Below are 23527 nucleotides of genomic sequence, written 5' to 3'. Positions count from 1 at the left end.
GAAGAGGACAAAAGGGTAAAGTTAGTGGGCAAAGACCTGGCAAATGGAGCATAATGAGGGGAAGTGTGAAATTGTCCACTTTGGCAGGAAGAATAAAAAAGAAGCATATTATCTAAATGGTGAGAGATTCCAGAGCTCTGAGATGCAGAGGGATCTGGTTGTCCTAGTGCGTGAATCACAAAAGGTTACTATGCCAGTACAGCATGTAATTAGGAAAGCTAATAGAATGTCATCATTTATTGCGAGGGGAATTGAATATACAAGTAGGGAGGTTATGCTTCAGTCATACAGGGAATTGGTGAGACCACATCTGGAGTCCTGTGCACAGTACTAGTCTCCTTATTTAAGGAATGATGTAAATGTGTTGGAGGCAATTCAGAGAAGGTTTACTAGACTAACACCTGGAATGGTCAGGCTGTCTTACAAGGAAAGATTGGACAGGCTAGGCTTGTATCTGCTGGAATTTAGAAGAGTAAGAAGACTTGATTGAAACATATAAGATCCTGAGGGGTCTTGACAGGGTGGACGTGGAGAGGATGTTTCCCCTTCTTGAAGAATCGAGAACTAAGGGTCACTGTTTAAAAATAAGTGTGAGTCCATTTAAGACAGAGATGAGGAGAATCTTTTTCTCTCAGAGGGTCGTGAGTCTTTGGAATTCTCTTCCTCAAAAGGCAGTGGAAGCAGAGTCTTTGAATATTTTTAAGGCAGAGGTAGATAGATTCTTGATAAGTAAGAGGGTGGAAGGTTATCAGGGCCAGGTGGAAATGTTCAGCCATGTACTTATTGAATGGCGGAGCAGGCTCGAAGGGCCGAGTGGCCTACTCCTGCTCCTAATCTGCATGTTCTATTTTTCTTGCAGGTTAACACAACTCTACGTGAAGATATTTATTCCTGGTCTTCCTGTAAGTAAATTATTATAGATTGCACACACACACACATAGTTTGTTCAAAAACTGAAGTCCATAGTTACCTCAAGTATGAACAGACCAAAAGAATCCAAAAGATCACACTGGAGCTCCCTGTGACTAACTGGGTTAATGTACCATCCATCAAGCTATACCGATCAGGATGATCCCCAGTCTGTGCTGATGCTGATCTCAACTGGGGAACCATAAGGACTCAGTGCCCCATATTTAGATACTGGAAGAAGTCTTGAACAATCCAAAGGCAGGTGCCAGCAGAGTTCCAATACCTTAACCTAGTTACTGTTCCCTAGATGAGAGCTGAAGAGTGATAATTGGAAACTGTCCGAACATAAAGAGCATCACAGGTGAATCTAACAAATACAATCTGACACAAACACGCAGACCACACAAATTTTCCATGATTACTAACAGTTTATCAAGAATGGCTCATTCCGTAACCTCATTGCCCAGGATTGTTGAGGCCAATAACAGTGTCTCAGGTGCTTCTTTGTTCCTGCTCAATGCTCAGCTATCTGAATTGACTCACTTACAGATTGGCTGGTGCATTTACCTACTTAGTCAATGGGGGAGGTCCTTGGTGTAATGAGTTCTTTATGTTGTCTGATGCAACATAAATGAGATGTGTGGAGTCTTCCTGCTGAAGATCTCGAACAGGTTTCTTAACTATTATATACAGTACAGAGCAAACTATTTACAGAACCTTCTGGGTGTTACAGTTGCAGAATGGCTCTGGCTTATAGCAACATGACTGCATCCTGGTACTCAGCTCATTAGCATACTGAGATCTTAAGGAGATATCACTCTTCAGTCAATCATCCAACACTTGGTACCCTTAAATCTCAAAAGAAAGACTTGCATTTATATACCTTTCATGACCTCAGGACATCCCAAAGCACTTTGCAGGCAGTTAAGTAGTGAATTGTAGTCACTGTTGTAATGTAGGAAACACAGGAGTCAATTTGCAACAACAAACCCCCAGAAACAGCAATGCGACACATAACCGGATAATCTGTTTTTTATGTGATTTTGATTGAGAGATAAATATTAGTCAGGACATCAGGTACAACTCCACTGCATTTCAAAATCTTTGATGTTCACATGACAGAACGGACAAGGTCACCTTTTAGCGAGTCATCTGAAAAACAACACCTCAAACAGTGCAGCACTCCCTGCACAATAACTGTCGGCGTAGATTTTTGAGGGATTTGAATGCACAACCTTCTGAGTCAAAAGAGAGTTTACTACAAATTGAGCCACAGCTGATATGGTTATCCAGTGCTCAGATTTTTAAACTTCTATGTAGCTATAGCTTGGGTCATAGAGGACTTGTGTAAATGGTCTGCAGTCAGGTTGAACTTAATCCCAATGCAGGTCTGGGTCAAACCTTTGAGGGAATTGTTACAGACAATTATTAAAAGGGTGTAGGTAGTTCCCACTGTTTACCTCCCAACTGCCCACAATTGTATTTTGTTTAATTATTCTGGTCAATTCTTCTTGGTCAGTGGGGGTTGGGGGCAGAAGGCAACTATTAGATGGAAGTGTTATTGGGGGGAAGGGGCGATAGTTTATTTGGCGGTGTATTGCAGGTGTCGGGCTTTAAAAATTTTAATGTAGCAGCAGTGCTGGCTGACCTTGAAAAATGCCATTGCTCGCATCGCAGAGCCCACCCCACCACTTGATTAGGCTGGGGGAGGGGAAACGGGACGGCCCAACCGGCATATTATGTTGGGCTGCCACGTGGTAGGTCACATGGCATGGCGGTACGCAGCTTTCACATGCGAACTGCCGCTCCCGGTGGTGGGAGAAGAAAATTCAGTCCATTCATTCACACATGTATACACGAGAATAGATAGATGGAGAGGAGAAGGGTAAATGGTTTAAAGTGAGGTAGATATTCGTAGTTCATTGGAAACTTGTTGAATCGTCAAAGGAGGACAGTCTTTAAAGGTGCAGGCCTGGGTGTTTGTAGTCTTAAACTTGTTGAGGTGTTCTAGAATTCTGGTGATTAAGACTTCAGGCTGGAGGTGGTGGTCACTTTAAGTTCTTTGCTGCAGCAAGATCACAGAATCACACAGAATCACGGAATAATACAGTGCAGAAGAGGCCCTTCGGGCAATCGAGTCTGCATCGATGCATTAAAGACACGTGACCTGTCTACCTAATCTCATTTGCCAGCACTTGGCCCATAGCCTTGAATGTTATGATGCGCCAAGTGCTCATCCAGGTACTTTTTAAAGGATGGGAGGCAACCCGCCTCTATCACCCTCCCAGGCAGGGCATTCCAGACCGTCACCATCCTCTGGGTAAAAAAGTTCTTCCTCAAATCCCCCTTAAACCTACTGCCCCTCACCTTAAACTTGTGTCCCCTCGTAACTGACCCTTCAACTAAGGGGAACAGTTGCTCCCTATCCACCCTGTCCATGCCCCTCATAATCTGGTACACCTCGATCAGGTCACCTCTCTGTCTTCTCTGCTGCAGCGAAAACAACCCAAGCCGATCCAACCTCTCTTCCTAGCTTAAATGTTTCATCCCAGGCACCATCCTGGTGAATCGCCTCTGCACCCCCTCTAGTACAATCACATCCTTCCTATAATGTGGCAACCAGAATTGCACACAGTACTCCAGCTGTGGCCTTACCAAATTTCTATACAACTCCAACATGACCTCCCTGCTTTTGTAATCTATGCCTCGATTGATAAAGACAAGTGTCCCATATGCCTTATCACAACCCTATTAACCTGCCCTTCTGCCTTCAGAGATCTATGGACAAACACGCCAAGGTCCCTTTGTTCCTCGGAACTTCCCAGTGTCAGGCCATTCATTGAATACTCCCATGTCACATTACTCCTTCCAAAGTGTATCACCTCACACTTTTCAGGGTTAAATTCCATCTGCCACTTTTCTGCCCATTTGACCATCCTGTCTATGTCTTCCTGTAACTCAAGACACTCAAGATGAAGTGTAGAATTATCAGCATGGCTTCTTCCTTGTACAGGCTGGATCTCTTGCCACAGCCTCTCGCTGGACTGCTTTCTATAATGCTTTCTCCAAAAGGGCTACCTTTTCAGGTCAAAATCCATAACATTAGCATTTCTGTTAGTTGACACATGACCTTCTCCCCTGGAATGACCAGACAATGGACCAGGATGTGGAATCCATGGTTATCTATTGATGTCTGGATAAGTATAGCTACTTCAGACCTTCTTTGCTTCAGAATAACCCATTCAATTAGGAATGTCTCTTGATGGTTTCAGAATGTTCGTCTGGAAGATAACCTTGTGACATTTCAAGACAGTGAGGCAGAGTTTGAATACACAGGCCAGGTCATCTGACTTTCAGTGGCCATCTTTGCAGCACATTGACCTATCCTTTTAAAAAAAAAAGTGGACAATTTCAAGAAGTCCACATGGAATAAAACTTGTATCGTAAAAGTTAGGAATATGAGATGTCTTTACTGAGCATGTCAGAATTATTAATGTAATTTTCTTAATCCATTATCTGCTGCTAACTATTTTCTGTATTCTTTCTCAGGCAACATTTCTCTATATTGTAGAGGTCAAATACCTTCAGAATCAGGTATAGTTAACAACAATAACTTGCATTTATATGGCTGCTTTACTGTACTAGAATGTCCCATGGCACTTCACAAGGCATTATAAAACAAAATATGACACCGAGCCACATAAAAACATATTAAAGCAGAGGACCAAAAGATCAGGTCAAAGAGGTTAGAGGATCTTAATGAAGGAAGGTGAGGTAGAGGCAGAGATGTTTATAAAGGTGATTCCAGAGCTTAGGGCCTCGGCAGCTGAAGGCACGGCCACCAACGGCGGACACTGAGTTTTGGAGTGAGCGTTAAATTACTTTAATAATTATTGCGTTAAGATATATTTAGAAGTCTTTGGTTTCATTTCCTTTATATGAAAGGGCAATGCAATCAGGCAGAAGATTCATAATATTTGGAAAAAGCGGCTACAATTACAAAGCCTTTACAGCACAGAAACAGGCCATTTAGCCCAACAGATCCACACTGGTCTTGTGCTCTACACCAACCTCCTCCCAGCCGCCTTCAGCTAACCACATCACATATCCTTCTATTCCTTTTTCCCTCATGTGATTATCCAGTTTCTCCTTAAATACATCTTTACCATTCACCTCAACTACTCCTTGTAGCTAAATAAATGAAACTGGTTTCTCAGACCAAAGGGATCAAGTGAGGGTAATATCCACCTTCATTGCCTGGACTGTAATCTGGTGGAGACGATCGCTGAATGTAGAATCCGTCTAATTTTCATGCCATTAAAATCACAGGGATAAAATCGTGTGGCTTTGACAATGGGCAGGCGAGCTGCTTTACCAGATTATCACCCAGTCTGTGAATGTGAAAATTACCATCATGTCAGTTTTTATTACTGACAGTATATTGCTCCCCAGCAAAATGCTGAGAGACAGCACCTTCACGCTGGCACTTAGATTCTCACTTACCCCAGTGGAGTGATGTCCACCCTTTCAGTTTGTTCTCAGAATGTGTACAGTGCTGCAAAGGCCACATTTATTGTTCATCCTTATTTGCCTCGAGAAGGTGATGGCGCGTCTTCTTCCTGAACAACTGCAGTTCGTGTAGTCCTAGTGCTTCCCTGATGGGAGTTAGGAAATTCCAGGATAATGACCCAGGACAATGGAGAAGCAGCAACAAATGTCCAAGTTGGGATGGTTTGGGACAGGAGAGAAGCTGCACATGATGGCGTTCCCATGACATTGTTGCTTTTGTTTTGTTTTAACGGTAGAGTTATGACCATCGGTGGGTGATATCCTGTCAAAGGGAAACTGGGTGTGAATCTGCAGTGCGTCCTGTAGATAGTAGATAGTGCAGCCACAGTCACAGTGCACCAGTGGCAGAGGGAGTGGATACTGAGTCTAGGGGCACCAATACAGCAAGTCAAACTTCATCAGTTTCTATATTCCAGCAGTTTCATGACTTCGAGATTGTAGAGAGGCTATGAGGGATCGGGAGGTGAGCCACTCATTGTAGAGTACTCAGTATCCATCCTGCCTTGTAATCATGGTCTTGATATGGCTGGCTTAGACTCAGCTCCTGGTTACTGGTTACTTCTAAGATATTGCTGATATACTCCCAGTTGGTAATGCTATTGCAAACACTCACAAACATGCACATATTCATTAGGAAGCAAGACCTCAAAGAAGGAACCCCTAGCTTCCCATATTTATAGATTGTTTTATTGGTGAATTCAACTCAGAGTGGGTGGAATGACAGCATCGGGGGAATGGTTAAGTGGTCAGAGGCTATTGACTGAAACCAGTCAATTCAAATCTCCTGCACTCTGGGGAAACTCAATGGTAGATAGGGTCGTTCCCTGGAACACAGGGAATTTAAATTTGCAAATGTATGTGAGTCGTGGGCACCTAGAAACAGGCAAGTTCCAGCAATGAGCCTGATCAAAGTGAAGGAAAAGGGATCCTCTTAGATCAGGGGTACATTGTACCCTAAACATGGCCATTGGGAGAACAGTTGTACCCGACCTTCCCGCCATACTGGCACCATGCCACACACACTGTTGGTTTATTGAATGGCAATCCCTACTTTATTGTTTTGTTCCCACTTCAGGGGATCATCTTGCCTCAGCTTTTCACTGGTTTCATAGCCAACATCTTGAATGCAGTCATCAATTATCTCTTCCTCTTTGTGCTGATGCTGGGAGTACCGTAAGTAGCAAACAAATTTTAAAAAATGATAAAATATCTATTAATGAAATGTTCACAGAAAACAAACAACCCAAACAACAACCTGCAACAGGACATAGATAGGCTAGCAGAATGGGCAGATAAGTTGCAAATGGATTTTAATACAGAGAATTGTGAGGTGATGCATTTTGGCAGAAGGGGTAGGGAGAGGTAATATAGACTTAATGGTGCAGTTCTAAAGAGTATGCAGGAACAGTGACCGTGGGTGCAAGTGCATAGATCTTTGAAGGTGGCAGGACATACTGAGAGAGTGATTAGCAAAGCATATGGGATATTGAGCTTCATAAATAGAGACACTGAATACAAAAGCAGGGAAGTTATGCTGAACCTTTATAAAGCTCTGGTTAGGCCTCAACTAGAATATTGCATCTAGTACGGTTCACCACATTTTAGGAAGGATATGAGGCGCCTTGAGAGGGTGCAGAAGAGATTTACCAGAATGGCTCCAGAGCTGGGGGATTTTACTTACAAGGTTAGGTTGGGAAAGCTGGGGTTGTTCTCCCTGGAGCAAAGGAGATTGAGGGGAGATTTGATAGAGGTGTACAAGATTATGACAGGCATAGATAAGTTAGACAAGGAAAAACTGTTGCCATTAACTGATGGTACAAGGACAAGGGGACACAGATTGCAGGTTTTGGGCAGGAAATGCAGGAGGAATGTGCAGAAGAAATGAACCACAGAACCATAGAAAAATTATGGCACAGAAGGAGACCATTCAGCCCATCATGTCCATGTCAGCCGAAAAAAACTAGCTGCCCAATCTAGTCCCACCTTCCAGTACCTGGTCCATAGCCTTGCTGGTTACTGCACTTCAGCTGCCTTTTAAAAGAATTGAGGGTTTCTGCCTCCACCACCATTCCTGGCAGTGAATTCCAGACACCCACCACCCTCTGGTTGTAAAAGGTTTTCCTCATGTCCCCTCTAATCCTTCTACCAATCACCTTAAATCTGTGCCCCCTGGTAATTAACCTCTCCGTTAGGGGAAACAGGTCCTTCCTGTCGACTCTATCTAGGCTCCTCATAATTTTGTCCATCTTTATTAAGTCATCCCTCAGCCTCCTCTGTTCTAAGGAAAACAACCCTTGCCGATCCAATCTTTCCTCATTGATGCAACTTTCAAGCCCCGGCAACATTCTTGTAAATCTCCTCTGTGCTCTCTCCAGAGCAATTATGTCCTTCCTGTAATGTGGTGACCAGAACTGTATGCAATAATCCAGATGTTGCCTCACCAGTGTTTTATGCAGTTCCAGCTTTACATCCCTGCTTTTGTATTCTATACCTCGGCCAATAAAGGAAAACATTCCATATACCTTCTTCATCACTCTGTCAACCTGTCCTGCAACCTTCAGGGACCTGCGGATGTGCACTCCAAGGTCTCTCATTTCTTTCACACCTTTCAATATCCTCCCGTTGACCTGGAACACATGGCCCACGAGGGTGGTGGAAGCAGAGACAATCAATGATTTCAAAAGGAAATTGGATGGGCCCTTGAAGGAAATAAAATTGCAGAGCTACGGGGATCAAGCAGGTGTGGGAATGACTGGACTGCTCCACGGAGAGCTGGCATGGACTTGAATGGCCACCTTCTATGCTGTAAAAAAAATCAATTGTTTGAAGTTGCCTTTAAAATGTGAACTTGGTGTTTTTCAGAGGCTCAGCTGTTGCCAGTGTCATTTCCTGGTACTGTCAAGCTTTACTCCTGCTTGCATACATTCGATGGAAAAAACTATACGTTGGGACCTGGGCAGGTAGAGTCCAGGGGCAATTTCAACTTTTCAGATTGGTATAAAATGGCCAATATCCAAATAGCCCTACTTTCCTTAACCCTTCTGTGCTTTTCAGACACTTTCTATCCTGTGCCAGTAACTCTTTTCTTTTGTGTAGGATGGTCTACTGACAGTCTGCAGGAGTGGGGCCTCTTTATACGCCTGGCAATTCCTAGCATGTTTATGCTCTGTATTGGATGGTGGACATATTATATTGGAACTTTCCTAGTAGGTAAATAAGCTACCCCACTACTAAAATATACACACACCTTTTCACTGTTGTTAACTGGGGCTGAAGGAGACAGAGATCAGTCAATGAAATGTAGTCCAAATAGATACCCTCAAAGCAGATAAGCAAGGCCACTCTTTGCCCTATGGTCATGAGGTTTACAAAGGTTCACAAACTTGCACAATATGAAAATATTGAGGGAGAAATTCATCTTGGCTGCTTGTGTAAATGTGTGAGAGTCAATCCACGTGTTTGTCTTTTCCGTGCAGTGTGAAATGAGCTACCAATTCACTATCACTCCCTTCACCCCAATAATCACAAGATTAATTTCTACCCCATTGTCTTCCCTCCAGTCAAATCACAATACACAATTCCCCATACAATAGACAAAGCAAACACTGAGGGATAGTTTAAGAGTAATATTATAAGATAGCAAAATCAGTAGAAGGCAAGGAAACGGAAGATTGAAAAGCAACTATGAAATCACACAAATGTATCATTAAAGCAAGAGTACTGAAGCAGTCTGTGCCTGCATGTAGCATGACCAGGAACACATTCAGGCTGATAAGTGGCAAGTGACATTCTCACCTTCTCCAAGTTCCCCTCCAAGCAACATAACATCCTGACTTGGAACTATTTCACATCCCTGTTGCTGAGTCAAAATCCTGGAACTCTCTCACTAACAGCACTGTGGATGTACTGACATCACATGGACTGCGGCAGTTCAAGAGGGCGTCTCACCACCACCATCTTAAGGTCAATTTGCGATAGCAATCAAATACCGGCCTTGCCAGAGATGCTTTCATCGCATGAACAAATAAGTGATGGAGACAGGAAATGGCCCATGTTACCATAAAATCTGGAAGCAATTTTTATCCCAGGAAACACATTAGGAAAGCCAAAACACCAAGAGTCTATTTGTCAAATCAAGATTCATTTTGTACCATCATGTTCTAAATTCTGGACCTGCATTCGACATTAAAATCTATGTTTGATGTAAGTTGACAATATGATCCAATAATTCATGTATTCTTGCTGTTCGGGGACCTGACTGGTTTCCTTTACCAATGTTTGGTGCCTGGTTAACTTGTTTTGCCAAAAATGACTCATCCTTTATTTCTCCCCCCGCCCCCAACAGAGTATTGAGGAGATGAAATCTTGACAGATAAGAACATCAAGCTTAGCTGTCTAAAGGCAAAGAGCGATGCCAAGTTTAATCACCCAAATTCAGTTCATGTTAATGTTTTCCTGAAGAGGAGCAATCATTTTCCATCAAATACTAACCTCTAGGTTGTCCTAAGAATCAGAATTAAGAAACTTTTCAGAAGCAATAGCACTTGGAATGTTTGTCTGAGACCGAACAACATTCCAGGTGAAGCCGTTCCTCAAAATCATCCAAAAACTTAACCAGAGATTCACAGCATTTACTGCTTCATAACCTTCTCTATTTAGTTTCTGTAGCTGATTAGAGGATACACTTAGTTCCACTCTGTGCCCTGAGTGTATGTCAGACACAAAGAAAGACTTTCATTTATATAGCTCCTTTCACAACCTCATGATGTCGGAAAACATTTTACTTCCAATGAAATACTTTTTGAAGTGAAGTCACTGTTGTAATGTTGGAAACACGGGAAAGGAGTTTCATGAATCATTGGCCGAAAGTTGGCCTATTTTGAAAAACCTATTTGAGAAATCGAAGGACTTTGAGTGAAAAACGAGGGTCCCTGGAGTCAGCCAGTGAAGGGACAGATTATATACAGTGGATATTTGGTACTGAGAGGGCTGAATTTTACTGGCCCCTCGAAGCCGCAGGTCGTGGCGTGGGGGCTGTTAAAATGCTGCAGGGAGAGTCCCGCCTCGACCTGCGACATTGAGAAGGGCCCGCCCCATAATACCGGCGGTGGCGGGAAGTCGGTGCGGCCCCCGCCCCCCATCGCCTGGTGGCGGGACCTTCATCAGCATGTGTAGATGAACATTTAAAATATTTAAATAAACATCCCTACAGGTGGCGGCTGTCCCACTCCGATATTAGGGCCACCATTCGTGCTCCGCGCCCCTTCGGATCTCTGTACGGAGTTCCGGGCGAGAACCTGGTGGGGAGGGGGGAGGAATAAAATTTTCAGTGCAGGTGGGGTGGGGGAGCGGGAGAATCAATTTTTATTGGATGTGGCAATGGTGGGGTTGAAGGGCGAGATTGAAGGTTGAGGGGCAAAGTTCGGGTATTTGAATAATCAACTGATGAACATTTCATTGCCTGAAATGACCATTGGGGGTTTGGGGAAGGGCCTCCATCACTTATTTTTAGATGTATTAAAAATCATACATCTGTACCTTTTAAAAATTAAACTTATTTGTAAAGGCTGTTGCCAGGGACGTGGAGACCACCCCCTCTACATCATTGGGGGCGGCGGTCCGCTCCTTCTATTTAAATGAGTCCCCACATGTAATATCACGGGGGCTCAGGGACGGCGTATCTGCACAGGATGCAGGCCGTTCTTAGAATACGCCACCGTGAACTGCAGCACACTCTTAAAATTCAGCCCAGTGTCTTGATCAGTTCTATTCATCTACAGAATGTGTTGAAGAGGGGAAGGAGTTGAGCTTTAACATCTGTTGTGAAGAATTGTTTTTGTGTGGTTTTACATTTCCAATTCTATTGTTTTATTGTTGACCACTTTACCAATTTTTACATTAAATAAAATGAAAAGAGAGTGAAGGGTAGAGTTGGGGAGTTGGAAGACAGCAGGGAATGTTTTGCAAACCAAGCCAAAGGGACAGTCAGACAAAAAGAACAAAGAACAGTACAGCACAGGAACAGGCCATTCGGCCCTCCAAGCCTGCGCCGATCTTGATGCCTGTCTAAACTAAAACCTTCTGCACTTCCGGGGACCGTATCCCTCTATTCCCATTCTATTCATGTAGTTGTCAAGATGCCTCTTAAACGTCGCTAACGAACCTGCTTCCACCACCTCCCCCGGCAGCAAGTTCCAGGCACTCACCACCCTCTGTGTAAAGAACTTGCCTCGCACATCCCCTCGAAACTTTGCCCCTCGCACCTTAAACCTATGTCCCCTAGTAACTGACTCTTCCAACCTCTATCAGGTCGCCCCTCCACCTCCGTCGTTCCAGTGAAAACAATCCAAGTTTTTCTTTTACAGGTAATTCAGGAGAGTATCCTGTCTATATTGGCATTGGTCTATCAGTGTGAATATTAATTGTATTATTTCGAAGGTGACATCGTTGTCTTGTATCCATTTCACTCTTGCAGTTTATGATGGGATTAAATTGGACAGCTCTTTCAAATGGCCAGCACAGGCACAACAGACTGAATGGTCTCCTTCTGTGCTGGAAGATTCTATAATTCTACATTGTCTCAATTCCTCAACATATTACTGCTCTGTACAGACTGTGCTTATCATATTAAATCAAACAAATCTTAAATAAATGAATGTTTTAGCACATGGCACCAGAGATTGAGGGTCAATTCAGTACTCTGCTGAGTTACTGATCTCACATGGGCTGTCATGGGGAGTAGCAACTTGAAGGCCAGGCACTGCTCTTCAGAGGAGGAGACAATCAGAGGGGAAGCCATTATCAGATCATTCTTATTACATCCTGGCAGCGGCTTCTGAGCAGCATCGGCAGAATCCTGGAATCCTGTCACCCCCCACCCCCCCGCTCCACCACCCCCCACCCTCTCTGATGGAGCTCCCAGGGAGGGAGGAAGATGAGGGCAGGGTAATTAGAAGGGGCACTGACTCCCTACCCCCAAAATAGAAGCACAAGAGATTTGTTTCCGTTCTGTTGAAAGGCTATTATTACATCATTTATTTATCTCACCTAATATTGGTTTACTTGAATAAAGTTTAACTTACTCTTTGTTCTCTTCCTGTTCACAGGGTTAATTAATGGAGTTCAACTTGGAGCCCAGACCATTATCTTTCAGGTTATGAGCGCAGTGCACACCGTAAGTTGAAGATTCTGTACTTACAGGCATAATGTATGTTCAACACAACAGGGAAACAAAATCCTTCTTACTGCTTGGAGAATGCATTAAATGAAGGTTAAACCATCTTCTCTTTTTACGACATTTGCAATATGGGACTATTCCACTCTCTGTAACCAGGACCAGTAGAACTCAACCTTGACTCAACTGAAGAGAGAAACACAATGCATCTTCAACAACAGTACAAGTACATTTGTAAAATTGCTAACCAGCCACTCAGAGAGTCACAAAAATTAAAGTTATGAATGAGGCCATTCAGCCCAGTTTTGCCTGCAATGGTGCTAGCTCTTCAACTATAATCCCAAGAACAAAGAACAAAGAAAATTACAGCACAGGAACAGGCCCTTCGGCCCTCCAAGCCTGCGCCGATCCAGATCCTCTATCTAAACATGTCGCCTATTTTCTAAGGGTCTGTATCTCTTTGCTTCCTGCCCATTCATGTATCTGTCTAGATACATCTTAAGAGACGCTATCGTGCCCGCGTCTACCACCTCCTCTGGCAACGCGTTCCAGGCACCCACCACCCTCTGCGTAAAGAACTTTCCACGCATATCACCCCTAAACTTTTTCCCTCTCACTTTGAACTCGTGACCCCTAGTAATTGAATCCCCCACTCTGGGAAAAAGCTTCTTGCTATCCACCCTGTCTATACCTCTCATGATTTTGTACATCTCAATCAGGTCCCCCCTCAACCTCCGTCTTTCAAATGAAAATAATCGTAATCTGCTCAACCTCTCTTCATAGCTAGCGCCCGCCATACCAGGCAACATCCTGGTGAACCTCCTCTGCACCCTCTCCAAAGCATCTACATCCCATTTCCTGTCCTTTAATCACATTATTTTTTATTCTTCCTTTTCAAATATTTACCTAATTCCCTTCTCAGTGATGTTATGGTCTCTGCCTCAGTAGCTCCTTGTGCTATAGTATGCCATGTTCTAATAACTCTCTCTCTGTGTACACATTTCGTGTTACTCCTCCCCTTTGTTTTTCTAATGATAATTCTGAGCCATGCCTCCTTGTTACTGAGTGAAAGCAATTTTCACCATTTAACTTCTCAAAACCTTTTGTATTTTTGGAATCCTTGATCAGATTCTCCTTCAACCTTTCCTGTTCCCTGATGGAGGCTCCATTTTTTCAAGCTGTTGTTTGTTGCTATGACATAAGGACAATAAGGAACAGGAGCAGGAGTCGGCCATATAGTCTCTGGAGTCTGTTCCACCATTCAATAAGGCCATGGCTGATCTTGGACCTGAATTCCACTTTCCCAACTGAACTCCATATCCCTTGATTCCCCCATAGACCAAAAGTCTATCTATCTCAATCTGGAATATACTCACCAAATGAGCATCTACAGCCCTTTGGGGTAGACAATTCCAAAGATTCGTAACCCTGTGAGTGAAGAAATTCCTCCTCATCTCAGTCTTAAATGATTGACCTATTATCATTTGGTGAGACTTAGTTCCCTAGATCTCGACTCTCCAGCCCATGGAAACAGCCACTCAGCATATACTCTGTCAACCCCCCTCAGAATCATAAAGATTACAGTCAGATTACCTCTCATTCTTCTAAACTCCAGACAGTATAGGCCCACTCCACTCAATCTCTCTTCATAGGACAACTGTCTCATTCCAGGAATCAATCCAGTGAACACTTGTTGCACTACTTCCAAAGAAACTATACCTTTCCTCAGATAGAGACAAAAACCCTCCATGATACTTGTGATGTGGTCCCATCAAAGCCCTGTGTAATTGCAGCAAGACTGCCTTATTCTTATATTCCAACCTGTTGTATATTATTGCGAGCGTAGTTCGAGTGTTGTTTATAGATGTCTCAGAGTCTTTGTATGGCTAAATAGTAACTTGTTTATTTATATGTATAACTATTTACACTGTCATTAAGCATGCCCAGCTAACACCTCTCATGATGTTTCTAGCAGCTTCCGAGCCTAATACCCATGTGACTATTACATCATCACTACACTGGGAGGACTTACGATCACTCTTTCAAACATTAACCCTTTCAGACCTCTATACTACACAACCCCCTTGCAATAAAGGCCAACAATTTTTTTTATTCATTCCTGGGATGTGGGCATCGCCGGCTTGGCCAGCATTTATTGTCCATCCCTAATTGCTCTTGAGAAGGTGGGGAACTGCCTTCTTCAACTGCTGCAGTCCATGTGGGGTAGGTACACCCACAGTGCTGTTGGGAAGGGATTTCCAGGATCTGACCCAGCAACAGAGAAGGAACGGCGATATCGTACCAAGTCAGGATGGTGTGTGGTTTGGAGGGGAACTTGTGGGTGGTAGTGTTCCCATGCATCTGCTGCCCTTGTCTTTCTAAGTGGTAGAGGTTGCGGGTTTGGAAGGTGCTGTCTTCGGAGCCTTGGTGTGTTGCTGCAGTGCATCTTATTGATGACACACACTGCTGCAACTGTTCATCGGTGGTGGAGGGAATGAATGTTTGTGGATGGGGTGCAAATTGAGCAGGCTGCTTTGTCCTGGATGGTGTCGAGCTTCATGAGTGTTGTTGGAGCTGCACCCATCCAGGCAAGTGGAGAGTATTCCATCACACTTCTGATTAGTGCCTTGCAGATGGTGGACAAGCTTTGGGGAGTCAGGAGGTGAGTTACTTGCTGCAGGATTCCTCACCTTTGACTTGCTCTTGTAGCCACAGTATTTCTTTGGCTACTCCAGTTCAGTTTCTGCTCAATGGTCTCCCCGGGATGTTGATAGTGGGGGATTCAGTGATGGTTATGCCATTGAAAGTCAAGGGAGATGATTAGATTCTCTCTTGTTGGAGATGTTCATTGCCTGGCATTTGTGTGACGCAAATGTTTCTTGCCCCCTATCAGCCCAAGCCTGAATATTGTCCAGGTCTTGCTGCATTTCTACACGGACTGCTTCAGTCATCACGAATGGTGCTGGACAACATGCCATTTAACTTACTAATTGCTTGTTACATCCACCCACAGATTCATTGATGGAGCAGTTACTTTCAGCAACTAATTGAATGGGGGATAGAGAGAGAATAATGTACAAGTAACTGTTTATGTTCTTTCTCCTGCAGATTGCTTTAGGATACAGTCTGGCTGTAACTGTTCATGTGGGTAATGCGCTGGGTGCCAGAAATCCAGAGCAGGCTGTAAACTCTGTCAAAGTTGCTTTGTGCTGCATTGGTGAGTCCAATAGTTTAAACTCATTGACTAAAATTCTATTTATTCAAGTGATATCCAAGTCCGAATGGTGTGTGACCTGGAAGGAACTTGCAAGTGGTGATGTTCCCATGCACCTGCTGTCCTTGTTGTTCTTGGCAGGAGAGGTTGTGGGTTTGGAAGGTGCTGTCGAAGAAATAGATATTGTCAGAATGTGCCAGGATGAAGGGGTTGGAGATTGGGTCCAGTGACAGGGGAACCAATCAAGCACTGAGTAGTGTTCAGTGTTGCTCTGGCTGTCCCAGGTAAATGGTGAGTCTTCCATCACACCCCCAATTCGAGCCTTTCAGATGGGAAAGAGGCTTTGAGTGACCAGATCTCTCAGTCTGTGCTTCGCTATTGGAGTCAAGGTGTCAGTATGGCTGATCTGGTTACGTTTCTGGGCAATGGTGACCCCCTGACCCCCAGGAGGTTGGTGATGGGACGCTCAGCAATGGGGGTGTAGTTGAAGTTTAAGCAGAGATGGCTGGGCTTTCTCTTGTTTGAGTTGGTAATTAACCTGTACTTAGATGGTGCAAATGTGACCTGTCATTTATCAGTTCAAGCCTGGGTGTTATCCAGATCCTTCTGTTGGCTGTTTCATTATTGGAGGAGTTATAAATGGAGTTGTGTACTGCAAAATTCATCAGAAAACAGTTCCCCTTCCGACCTTGTGAGAGAGGGAAGGTTATTGATGAAGCAGCCAAAGATATCTGGATCAAAACTGTATCGAAATCAGGAGACAAAAGAAAAGGTGATTTTCCACCTCCCTAAACCAGGGGGACTGAGGCCAATGTATAACTTTTACCACCATTCCTATCAATACCATCTACCCCCTCCACCCTGCTCAGCTCAGCTAATTCAGAACAGATTGGGGATTAAAGCTGGGCCATTCCCCAAGTGTCCAACACACAAACTCATTGCCTTTACCAGGGAAGCTGAAGGCAATTATTGTTAATGCTGGATAACTGTGTAAATCCTGCTTCCTCATGTCAGAATTGTCAATATACATCGAGCTGTGTCCTGTACATTAATTAGGAAATCCCTTTGAGCATCAGACACCTTTATGAAGCTAAACATAAGCTCAAGAAACAATACCTCATCTTTCCATTACGCATTTTACAGCCTTCCTAACTCAACACTGAGTTCAACAATTCCAATCATAACTACTGCGCCCACTTTTTCAGATAATATTCTGGTAATATTGCTGCTGTTGCCATTTACAGCTCCTTGAGACCATTCTTTTGTCTCTTTACTGTCCTAAAATGACCCCTTTTCCCTTGCACTGTTATCTCTTTTGTCATTTAATCACTCCTGTCTTCCAGCCCTTCATAGACCTTCCTTTCTCTTCTTTCCTCCCCCGCCTCTCTTTCCCTGCCTCTGTCCTTGCTTTAAAACCTGTTCCATCTCGAGTTTTTGCCAGTTCTGATGTAAGGTCAATGAACAAAAACATTGCGGAGAACTTTCCCAGCTTGGTGGAAGCGGGTTCCGGAGCATGCAGAGTGGGAATGCCCCAGAAACTGATGTAGGATTGCAATCCCGATATCATCCCACCTCTTCCGACATTCTCAGGGATATGTTCTGAGTCCTGTGTGGACACCCCGTGGCTCTGGCAGAAGGTGATTAAAATGGCAATTAAGAGCCTTTTTATATATGAATTGCTTCTTTGCCAACAGCACATGTCTTCCACACTGTGTCAGCAACTCACCAGGGTCACCGAGGTGAGTGCACAGCGGGAATATCTCCTTCACCAAAACTGACAGGCTGCAAAGACGATGATCAGTTACACTGAAGAGCTCCAGCCATGGCCATTGAGAGTCTGCTGTTCAAAGCACTTCTTCTCTCAGAGAGTGCTTTCACTGTTTGACAGGTGATGGCAACTGCTTTGAAGATGCTTCACCTGTTCAGCACTTCACTAATCTTCAGCTGCACTTCTCTGCTGCCAGTCTTCACCATGGCATGGGAGCAGCTTATGCAGCTCCACCTTCCACCTCTTCTGAGGGTCAAGAGCAGAAGCCACTCCATGGCCCACGGCTCCAGCAGCAGCAGGAGCATCACCAGCAGTAGCACCAGCAGCCTTCTCCTCAACCACATGCCCCTCCACTCAGTAGAGGGGATGGACAGCGAGATCAGCTGGGAGGAGGCAAGACTCCCAACACAGAGTCTACAGGCAGAGGATCAGCTCTCTCGACATGTCTGAGCACCAGTGCCTCAGGAGGCTCAGGTTCTCATGGCAGATCACTGCTGAAATCTGCAGCCTCCTGGAACAAGATCTCCGTCCCAATGGAGCAGGTGGGTACACATTTCTAGTGGTTGACGAGGTGTCTGTGACTGGAGGGCCACACCTACCTGTCCAACCCCCAGCCTCTGCCTCTCGCCAAGTTGTGTGCTCTCTTTTCCTGCAAGGAAAGAAAGCAGAGAGATGTGAGTGGTGGTAATGGCTTGGGCGGAGAGGAGGGAAGGACAACATTTGAGGACTGTGAGTGAGGCATGGGTGTGGAAGCACAATAGGCTGAGGGTGAGTGTGAGTGTTGGCTGTTTGGATGGGGATGTGAGGTGCCTGCAGGGAGAAGAATGAGTGGAGCTGCAAGGTGTGTTGTCCTGAGGAGTGCTGTGCAGGAGAACACTGGGCAAGTCAGAGTGTGGGGCTGGGCACCTGAGAGTGTTTTACCACCCACCTTTCCTGCCCTCCTGAGGTACTGGATCCTCTTGGCACACTGTCCACACTCCTGCTGCTGACTTCCTCAGCCACTTCCATCCACACCTGCTTGGTTGGAGAGGGTGTCGTCTTCCTCCTGTCCTTGAGTGAGTTCACTTCACTGCAGCCCCTCAAATCCCACAGCAGGACCTCCAGGTAAGAGTGAGACCCAGGGAGCAGCCTTCCCAGGTCTCCTCTCCATTTCTGTTGTCGCTGCAGATTCAACAATCCAACTGCTGGCGGTCCCTTTTATTCAGAGTCCCAGGATTCTGTCCCAGTGACAGTGAAGGAGCAGTGATATATTTCCAAGTCAGGACGGTGTGTGACTTGAAGGGGAACTTGCAGGTGGTGGTGTTCCCAGGCGCCTGCTACCCTTGTTCTTCCAGCTGGTAGAAGTTGTGGGTTTGGAAGGTGTTGCCGAAGGAGACTTGGTGAGTTGCCGCAGTGCATCTTGTTGGTGGTACACACTGCAGCCACTGTGCATCGGTGGTGGAAGAAGTCGATGTTTGAGGTGGTGAATGGGGTGCCGATCAAGCAGGCTGCTCTGTCCTGAATGGTGTTGGGCTTCTTGAGTGTTGGAGCTGTACTAATCCAAACTGAATATTTCCATCCTTTTCTGTTTTTATTTTATCTTTAGGAAGATGCCATGTTTGATTCCTGATCTGTGCTGAGTTAACTAATCTCAGTTGGGTTCCAGCGAGATGTGTACAATTGGTCTCAACATTCTGGATTAGGGAGGGGAAAATCAGCCCTGGTTTCAGCTCCTGTTCATTATTCAGTGTGTGGGTCTGGACAATGGGTGAGGACAGGATCAGGTCCAATGGTGATGACACCGCAGTCAATAGATTCACATTCACTGTCTAGGCTTATACAGGAAGAAGGTCCCTGGAGCAAGTTACAGGAGGGGGAAGAGGTTCCATCAAACTCCCAGACAAGGAGTCGACACCCAGTCAAACAGAACAAGGGGAGGAGGGGGTTCATGTGTTGGAAAAAGGGAGGGAAAAAATAAACAGTGAACTGCAATGTCTATAAAAAGTTTATCTAGATCTTCAAATAGATTATTTGATGAGAATTCTTCATATTTTACTTTTATTTTCACAGGGTGCATTACCTTAGTTAATGCAGTGATAATTGGAGCGATAAAGGATGTGGTGGGCTATATATTCACCAATGACAAGTTAGTAAAAACAAATTCTACAAGTATAAAAACTCATCAACATGCATTTTCAAAATGGATTCAGAGTCAGCTGAAAGCTCTCTGATATTCCTCTTCTCATTTTCCAGAGAAATTGTTCATTTAGTTGCAGAAGTAATTCCACTCTGTGCTGCTCTTCATTGGGTTACTTCCATGGCTGTGAGTATTTCAGTATCTGTGATTTTTGTACAGGTTATCATGTGACATTTCTTTTGTTTGTTACTTTTAATTGTTAACTCCTTTATTTTAAATTTATTGTATTATATCAGTGTAGTTTTAACTTTTTTAATTAGGTCATGGGGCGTGGGCATTGCTGCCATGACCAACTTTTGTTGTCCATCCCCAATTACCCTTGAGAACAACTGAGTGACTTGCTGGGCCATCTCAGAGGCAGTGAAGAGACAACCACATTGCTGTGGGTCTCAAGTCACATATAGGCTTGACTTGGTAAGGACGGCAGATTTCCTCCCCCGAAGGATGTCAATGAACCAGATGGGTTCCTTTGCCAATCTGGTCATTCCACAGTCACCATTACTGACGCTAGCTTTTTATTCCTGATTTTTATTCAATGAATTGACTTCAACCTCCCCAGCTGCCATGGTAGAGATTTGAACTCATGATGCTAAGATCATTAGTGCAGGTGTCAGAATTACTGATCCAGTAACATAACCAATATTCTACAATAATCCCAAAGCACATTGCTGTTAGATTCTGCATGTCACACTTCATAGTGTTATACTGCATTTCCTACTCAGTTACCGATGCAATCCAATCTTCCAGAGAATTTTACAGCAGAGAAATAGGATATTCAGCCCAACTGGTCTGTGCCAGTCTCATAGCTGTACTGAAACAACTGGGTATGACAGCAGCTCGTTGTGGTACACAGGCCTTCAGGACTATCTGAGCCCACTTGTCTTTACTGTATCCATTGCAGTCAGCTGCTTCTTAATATCAGGAGGAGTGAAGTAATTCAAAATGATGTCGACAGTGTTGATAGTGAAAGACGTCTAAATGTGGTTTATGTGGGATCGTCCACACAGTAATTACCTCCATAAAAGGAGTCTCCGCCTGAACTACCACTGAAGCTGAAAGGGGAGAAGCAAAAGGGAATTCATCCCCAATGCCTGCTATCTCTGAATGGTTTGAAGTGTTTCTGTTCTGGGATCACTGCACTTTTAATTTAAATTTATTTGTATTAAGCTGAAGTTTGACTGAAAGTGGTGAGAGCAGTTTTTTTTATTCATTCATTCATGGGAAGTGGGCATCGCTGGCTCGGCCACCATTTCTTGCCCATCCCTAATGGCCCTTGAGAAAGTGGTGGTGAGCTGCCTTCTAGAACCGCTGCAGTCCATGTGAGATAGGTACACCTACAGTGCTGTTAGGAAGGGAGTTCCGGGATTTTGACCCAGCAACAGTGAAAGAATGGCAATATTGTTCCAAGTCAGGATGGTGTGTGACTTGGAGGGGAATTTGCAGGTGGTGGTGTTCCCATGCATTTGCTGCCCTTGTCCTTTTGGTTACTAGAAGTCGCAGGTTTGCAAGGTGCTGTCGAAGGAGCGTTGGTGAGCTCCTGCAGTGCATCTTGTAGACGGTACACCCTGCTGCCACTGTGCTTCGGTGGTGGAGGGCAGCCAATCAAGCAGGCTGCTTTGTCCTGGACGGTGTTGAGCTTCTTGAGTGTTGTTGGTGCTGCAGTCATCCAGGAAAGTGGAAAGTATTCCATCACACTCCTGACTTGTGCCTTGTAGTTGGTGGACAGGCTTTGCGGAGTCAGGAGGTGAGTTACTTGCCGCAAGATACCTAACCTCTGACCTGCTCTTGTAGCCACAGTATTTATATGGCTATTCCAGTTCAGTTTATGCTCAATGGTAACCCCTAGGATGTTGATAGTGGGGGATTCAGCGATGGTAATGCTATTGAATGTCAAGGGGAGATGATTAGATTCTCTCTTGTTGGAGATGGTCATTGCCTGGCACTTGTGTGGTGCGAATGTTACTTGCCACTTATCAGTCCAAGCCTGGATATTGTCCAGTTCTTGCTGCATGTCTCTGCGGACTGCTTCAGTATCTGAGTCATCGCGAATGGTGCTGAACATTGTGCAATCATCAGCGAACATCCCCACTTCTGACCTTATGATTGAAGGAAGGTCATTGATGAAGCAGCTGAAGATGGTTGGAACTAGGACACTGCCCTGAGGAATTCCTGCAGTGATGTGCTAGAGCTGAGATGATAGACCTCTAACAATCACAACCATCTTTCTTTGTGCTTGGTATGACTCCAACCAGCAGAGAGCTTTCACCCTGATTCCCATTGACTTCAGTTTTGCTGGGGCTCCTTGATGCCATACTCGGTCAAATGGCTGCCTTGAAGTTGAGGGCAGTCACTCTCACCTCACCTCTTGAGTTCAGCTGTTTTGTCCATGTTTGAACCAATGAGGTCAGGAGCTGAGTAGCCCCGGTGGAACTCAAACTGAGCGTCATTGAGCACATTATTGCTCAGCAAGTGACACTTGATGGCCCTGTTGATGACACCGTCCATCACTTTACTGATGATTGAGAGGAGACTGATTGGGTGGTAATTGGCCGGGTTGGACTTGTCCTGCTTTTTGTGTGCAGGACATACTTGGGCAATTTTCCACATTGCAGGGTAGATGCCAGTTTTGTAGATGTACTGGAACAGCTTGGCTGGGGGTGCGGCAAGTTCTGGAGCACAGATCTTCTGCACTATTGCCGGAACATTGTCAGGGCCCACAGCCTTTGCAGTATCCAGTGCATTCAGTCATTTCTTGATATCACGCAGAAGGAATTGAATTGGCTGAAGTCTGGCATCTGTGATGCTGGGGACTTCAGGAGGAGGCTGATTTGGATCATCAACTTGGCACTTCTGGCTGAAGATTGTTGCAAATGCTTCAGCCTTATCTTTCGCACTGATGTGCTGGGCTCCCCCATCATTGAGGATGGGGATATTTGTGCAGCCACCTTCTCCAGTTCATTGTTTAATTGTCCACCACCATTCACGGCTGGATGTGGCAGGACTGCAGAGCTTAGATCTGATCCGTTGGTTATGTGATCGCTTAGCTCTGTCTATTGCGTGCTGCTTACACAGTTTGACATGCAAGTAGTCCTGTGTTGTAGTTTCACCAGGTTGACACCTCATTTTGAGGTATGCCTGGTGCTGCACCTGGCATGCCCTCCTGTACTCTTCATTGAACCAGGGTTGGTCTCCTGGCTGGATGGTAATGATAGAGTGGGGGATATGCCGGCTCATGAGGTGACAGATTTTACTTGAGTACGATTCTGCTGCTGCTGATGGTTGACAGCGTCTCATGGATGCCCAGTTTTGCATTGCTAGATCTGTTCGAAATTTTTCCCATTTAGCACAGTGGTAGTGTCACATAACACGATGGAGGGCATCCTCAATTTGACGGCGGGACTTTGTCCCCACAAGGACTGTGCAGTGGTCACTCCTACCAATACTGTCATGGACAGATGCATCTGCGGCAGGCAGATTAGCGAGGACAAAGTCAAGTCAGTTTTTCTGTCTTGTTGGTTCTCTCACCACCTGCTGCGGACCCAGTCTAGCAACTATGTCCTTTAGGAATTGGCCAGCTCGGTCAGTAGCGGTGCTACCGAGCCACTCTTGCTGATGGACATTGAAGTCCCCTACCCAGAGTACATTCTGTGCCCTTGCTACCCTCAGTGCTTCCTCCAAGTAGAGTTCAACATGGAGTAGTACTGACTCATCAGCTGA

General features: G+C 44.9%; 1 protein-coding gene across 1 annotated transcript in view; it reads left to right on the top strand.

Moving 5' to 3' along the window:
- Positions 1–23527, top strand: part of LOC137346418 (multidrug and toxin extrusion protein 1-like) — a 78035-nt gene that overhangs the window by 33666 nt on the left and 20842 nt on the right. Inside the window, exons 6-14 of the mRNA XM_068009871.1 lie at positions 860–902; positions 4459–4503; positions 6554–6651; positions 8341–8438; positions 8575–8688; positions 12585–12652; positions 15761–15869; positions 19684–19759; positions 19867–19936. Of these exons, the coding sequence (XP_067865972.1) occupies positions 860–902; positions 4459–4503; positions 6554–6651; positions 8341–8438; positions 8575–8688; positions 12585–12652; positions 15761–15869; positions 19684–19759; positions 19867–19936 (721 nt within the window). The remainder of the gene's footprint in view (positions 1–859; positions 903–4458; positions 4504–6553; positions 6652–8340; positions 8439–8574; positions 8689–12584; positions 12653–15760; positions 15870–19683; positions 19760–19866; positions 19937–23527) is intronic.

The sequence above is a fragment of the Heterodontus francisci genome, chromosome 30 (genome assembly GCF_036365525.1).
Source record: "Heterodontus francisci isolate sHetFra1 chromosome 30, sHetFra1.hap1, whole genome shotgun sequence".
Classification (NCBI taxonomy): Eukaryota; Metazoa; Chordata; class Chondrichthyes; order Heterodontiformes; family Heterodontidae; genus Heterodontus; species Heterodontus francisci.
Note: the sequence above shows the minus strand (reverse complement) of the source record. Positions and strands in the feature narration are given on the sequence as shown.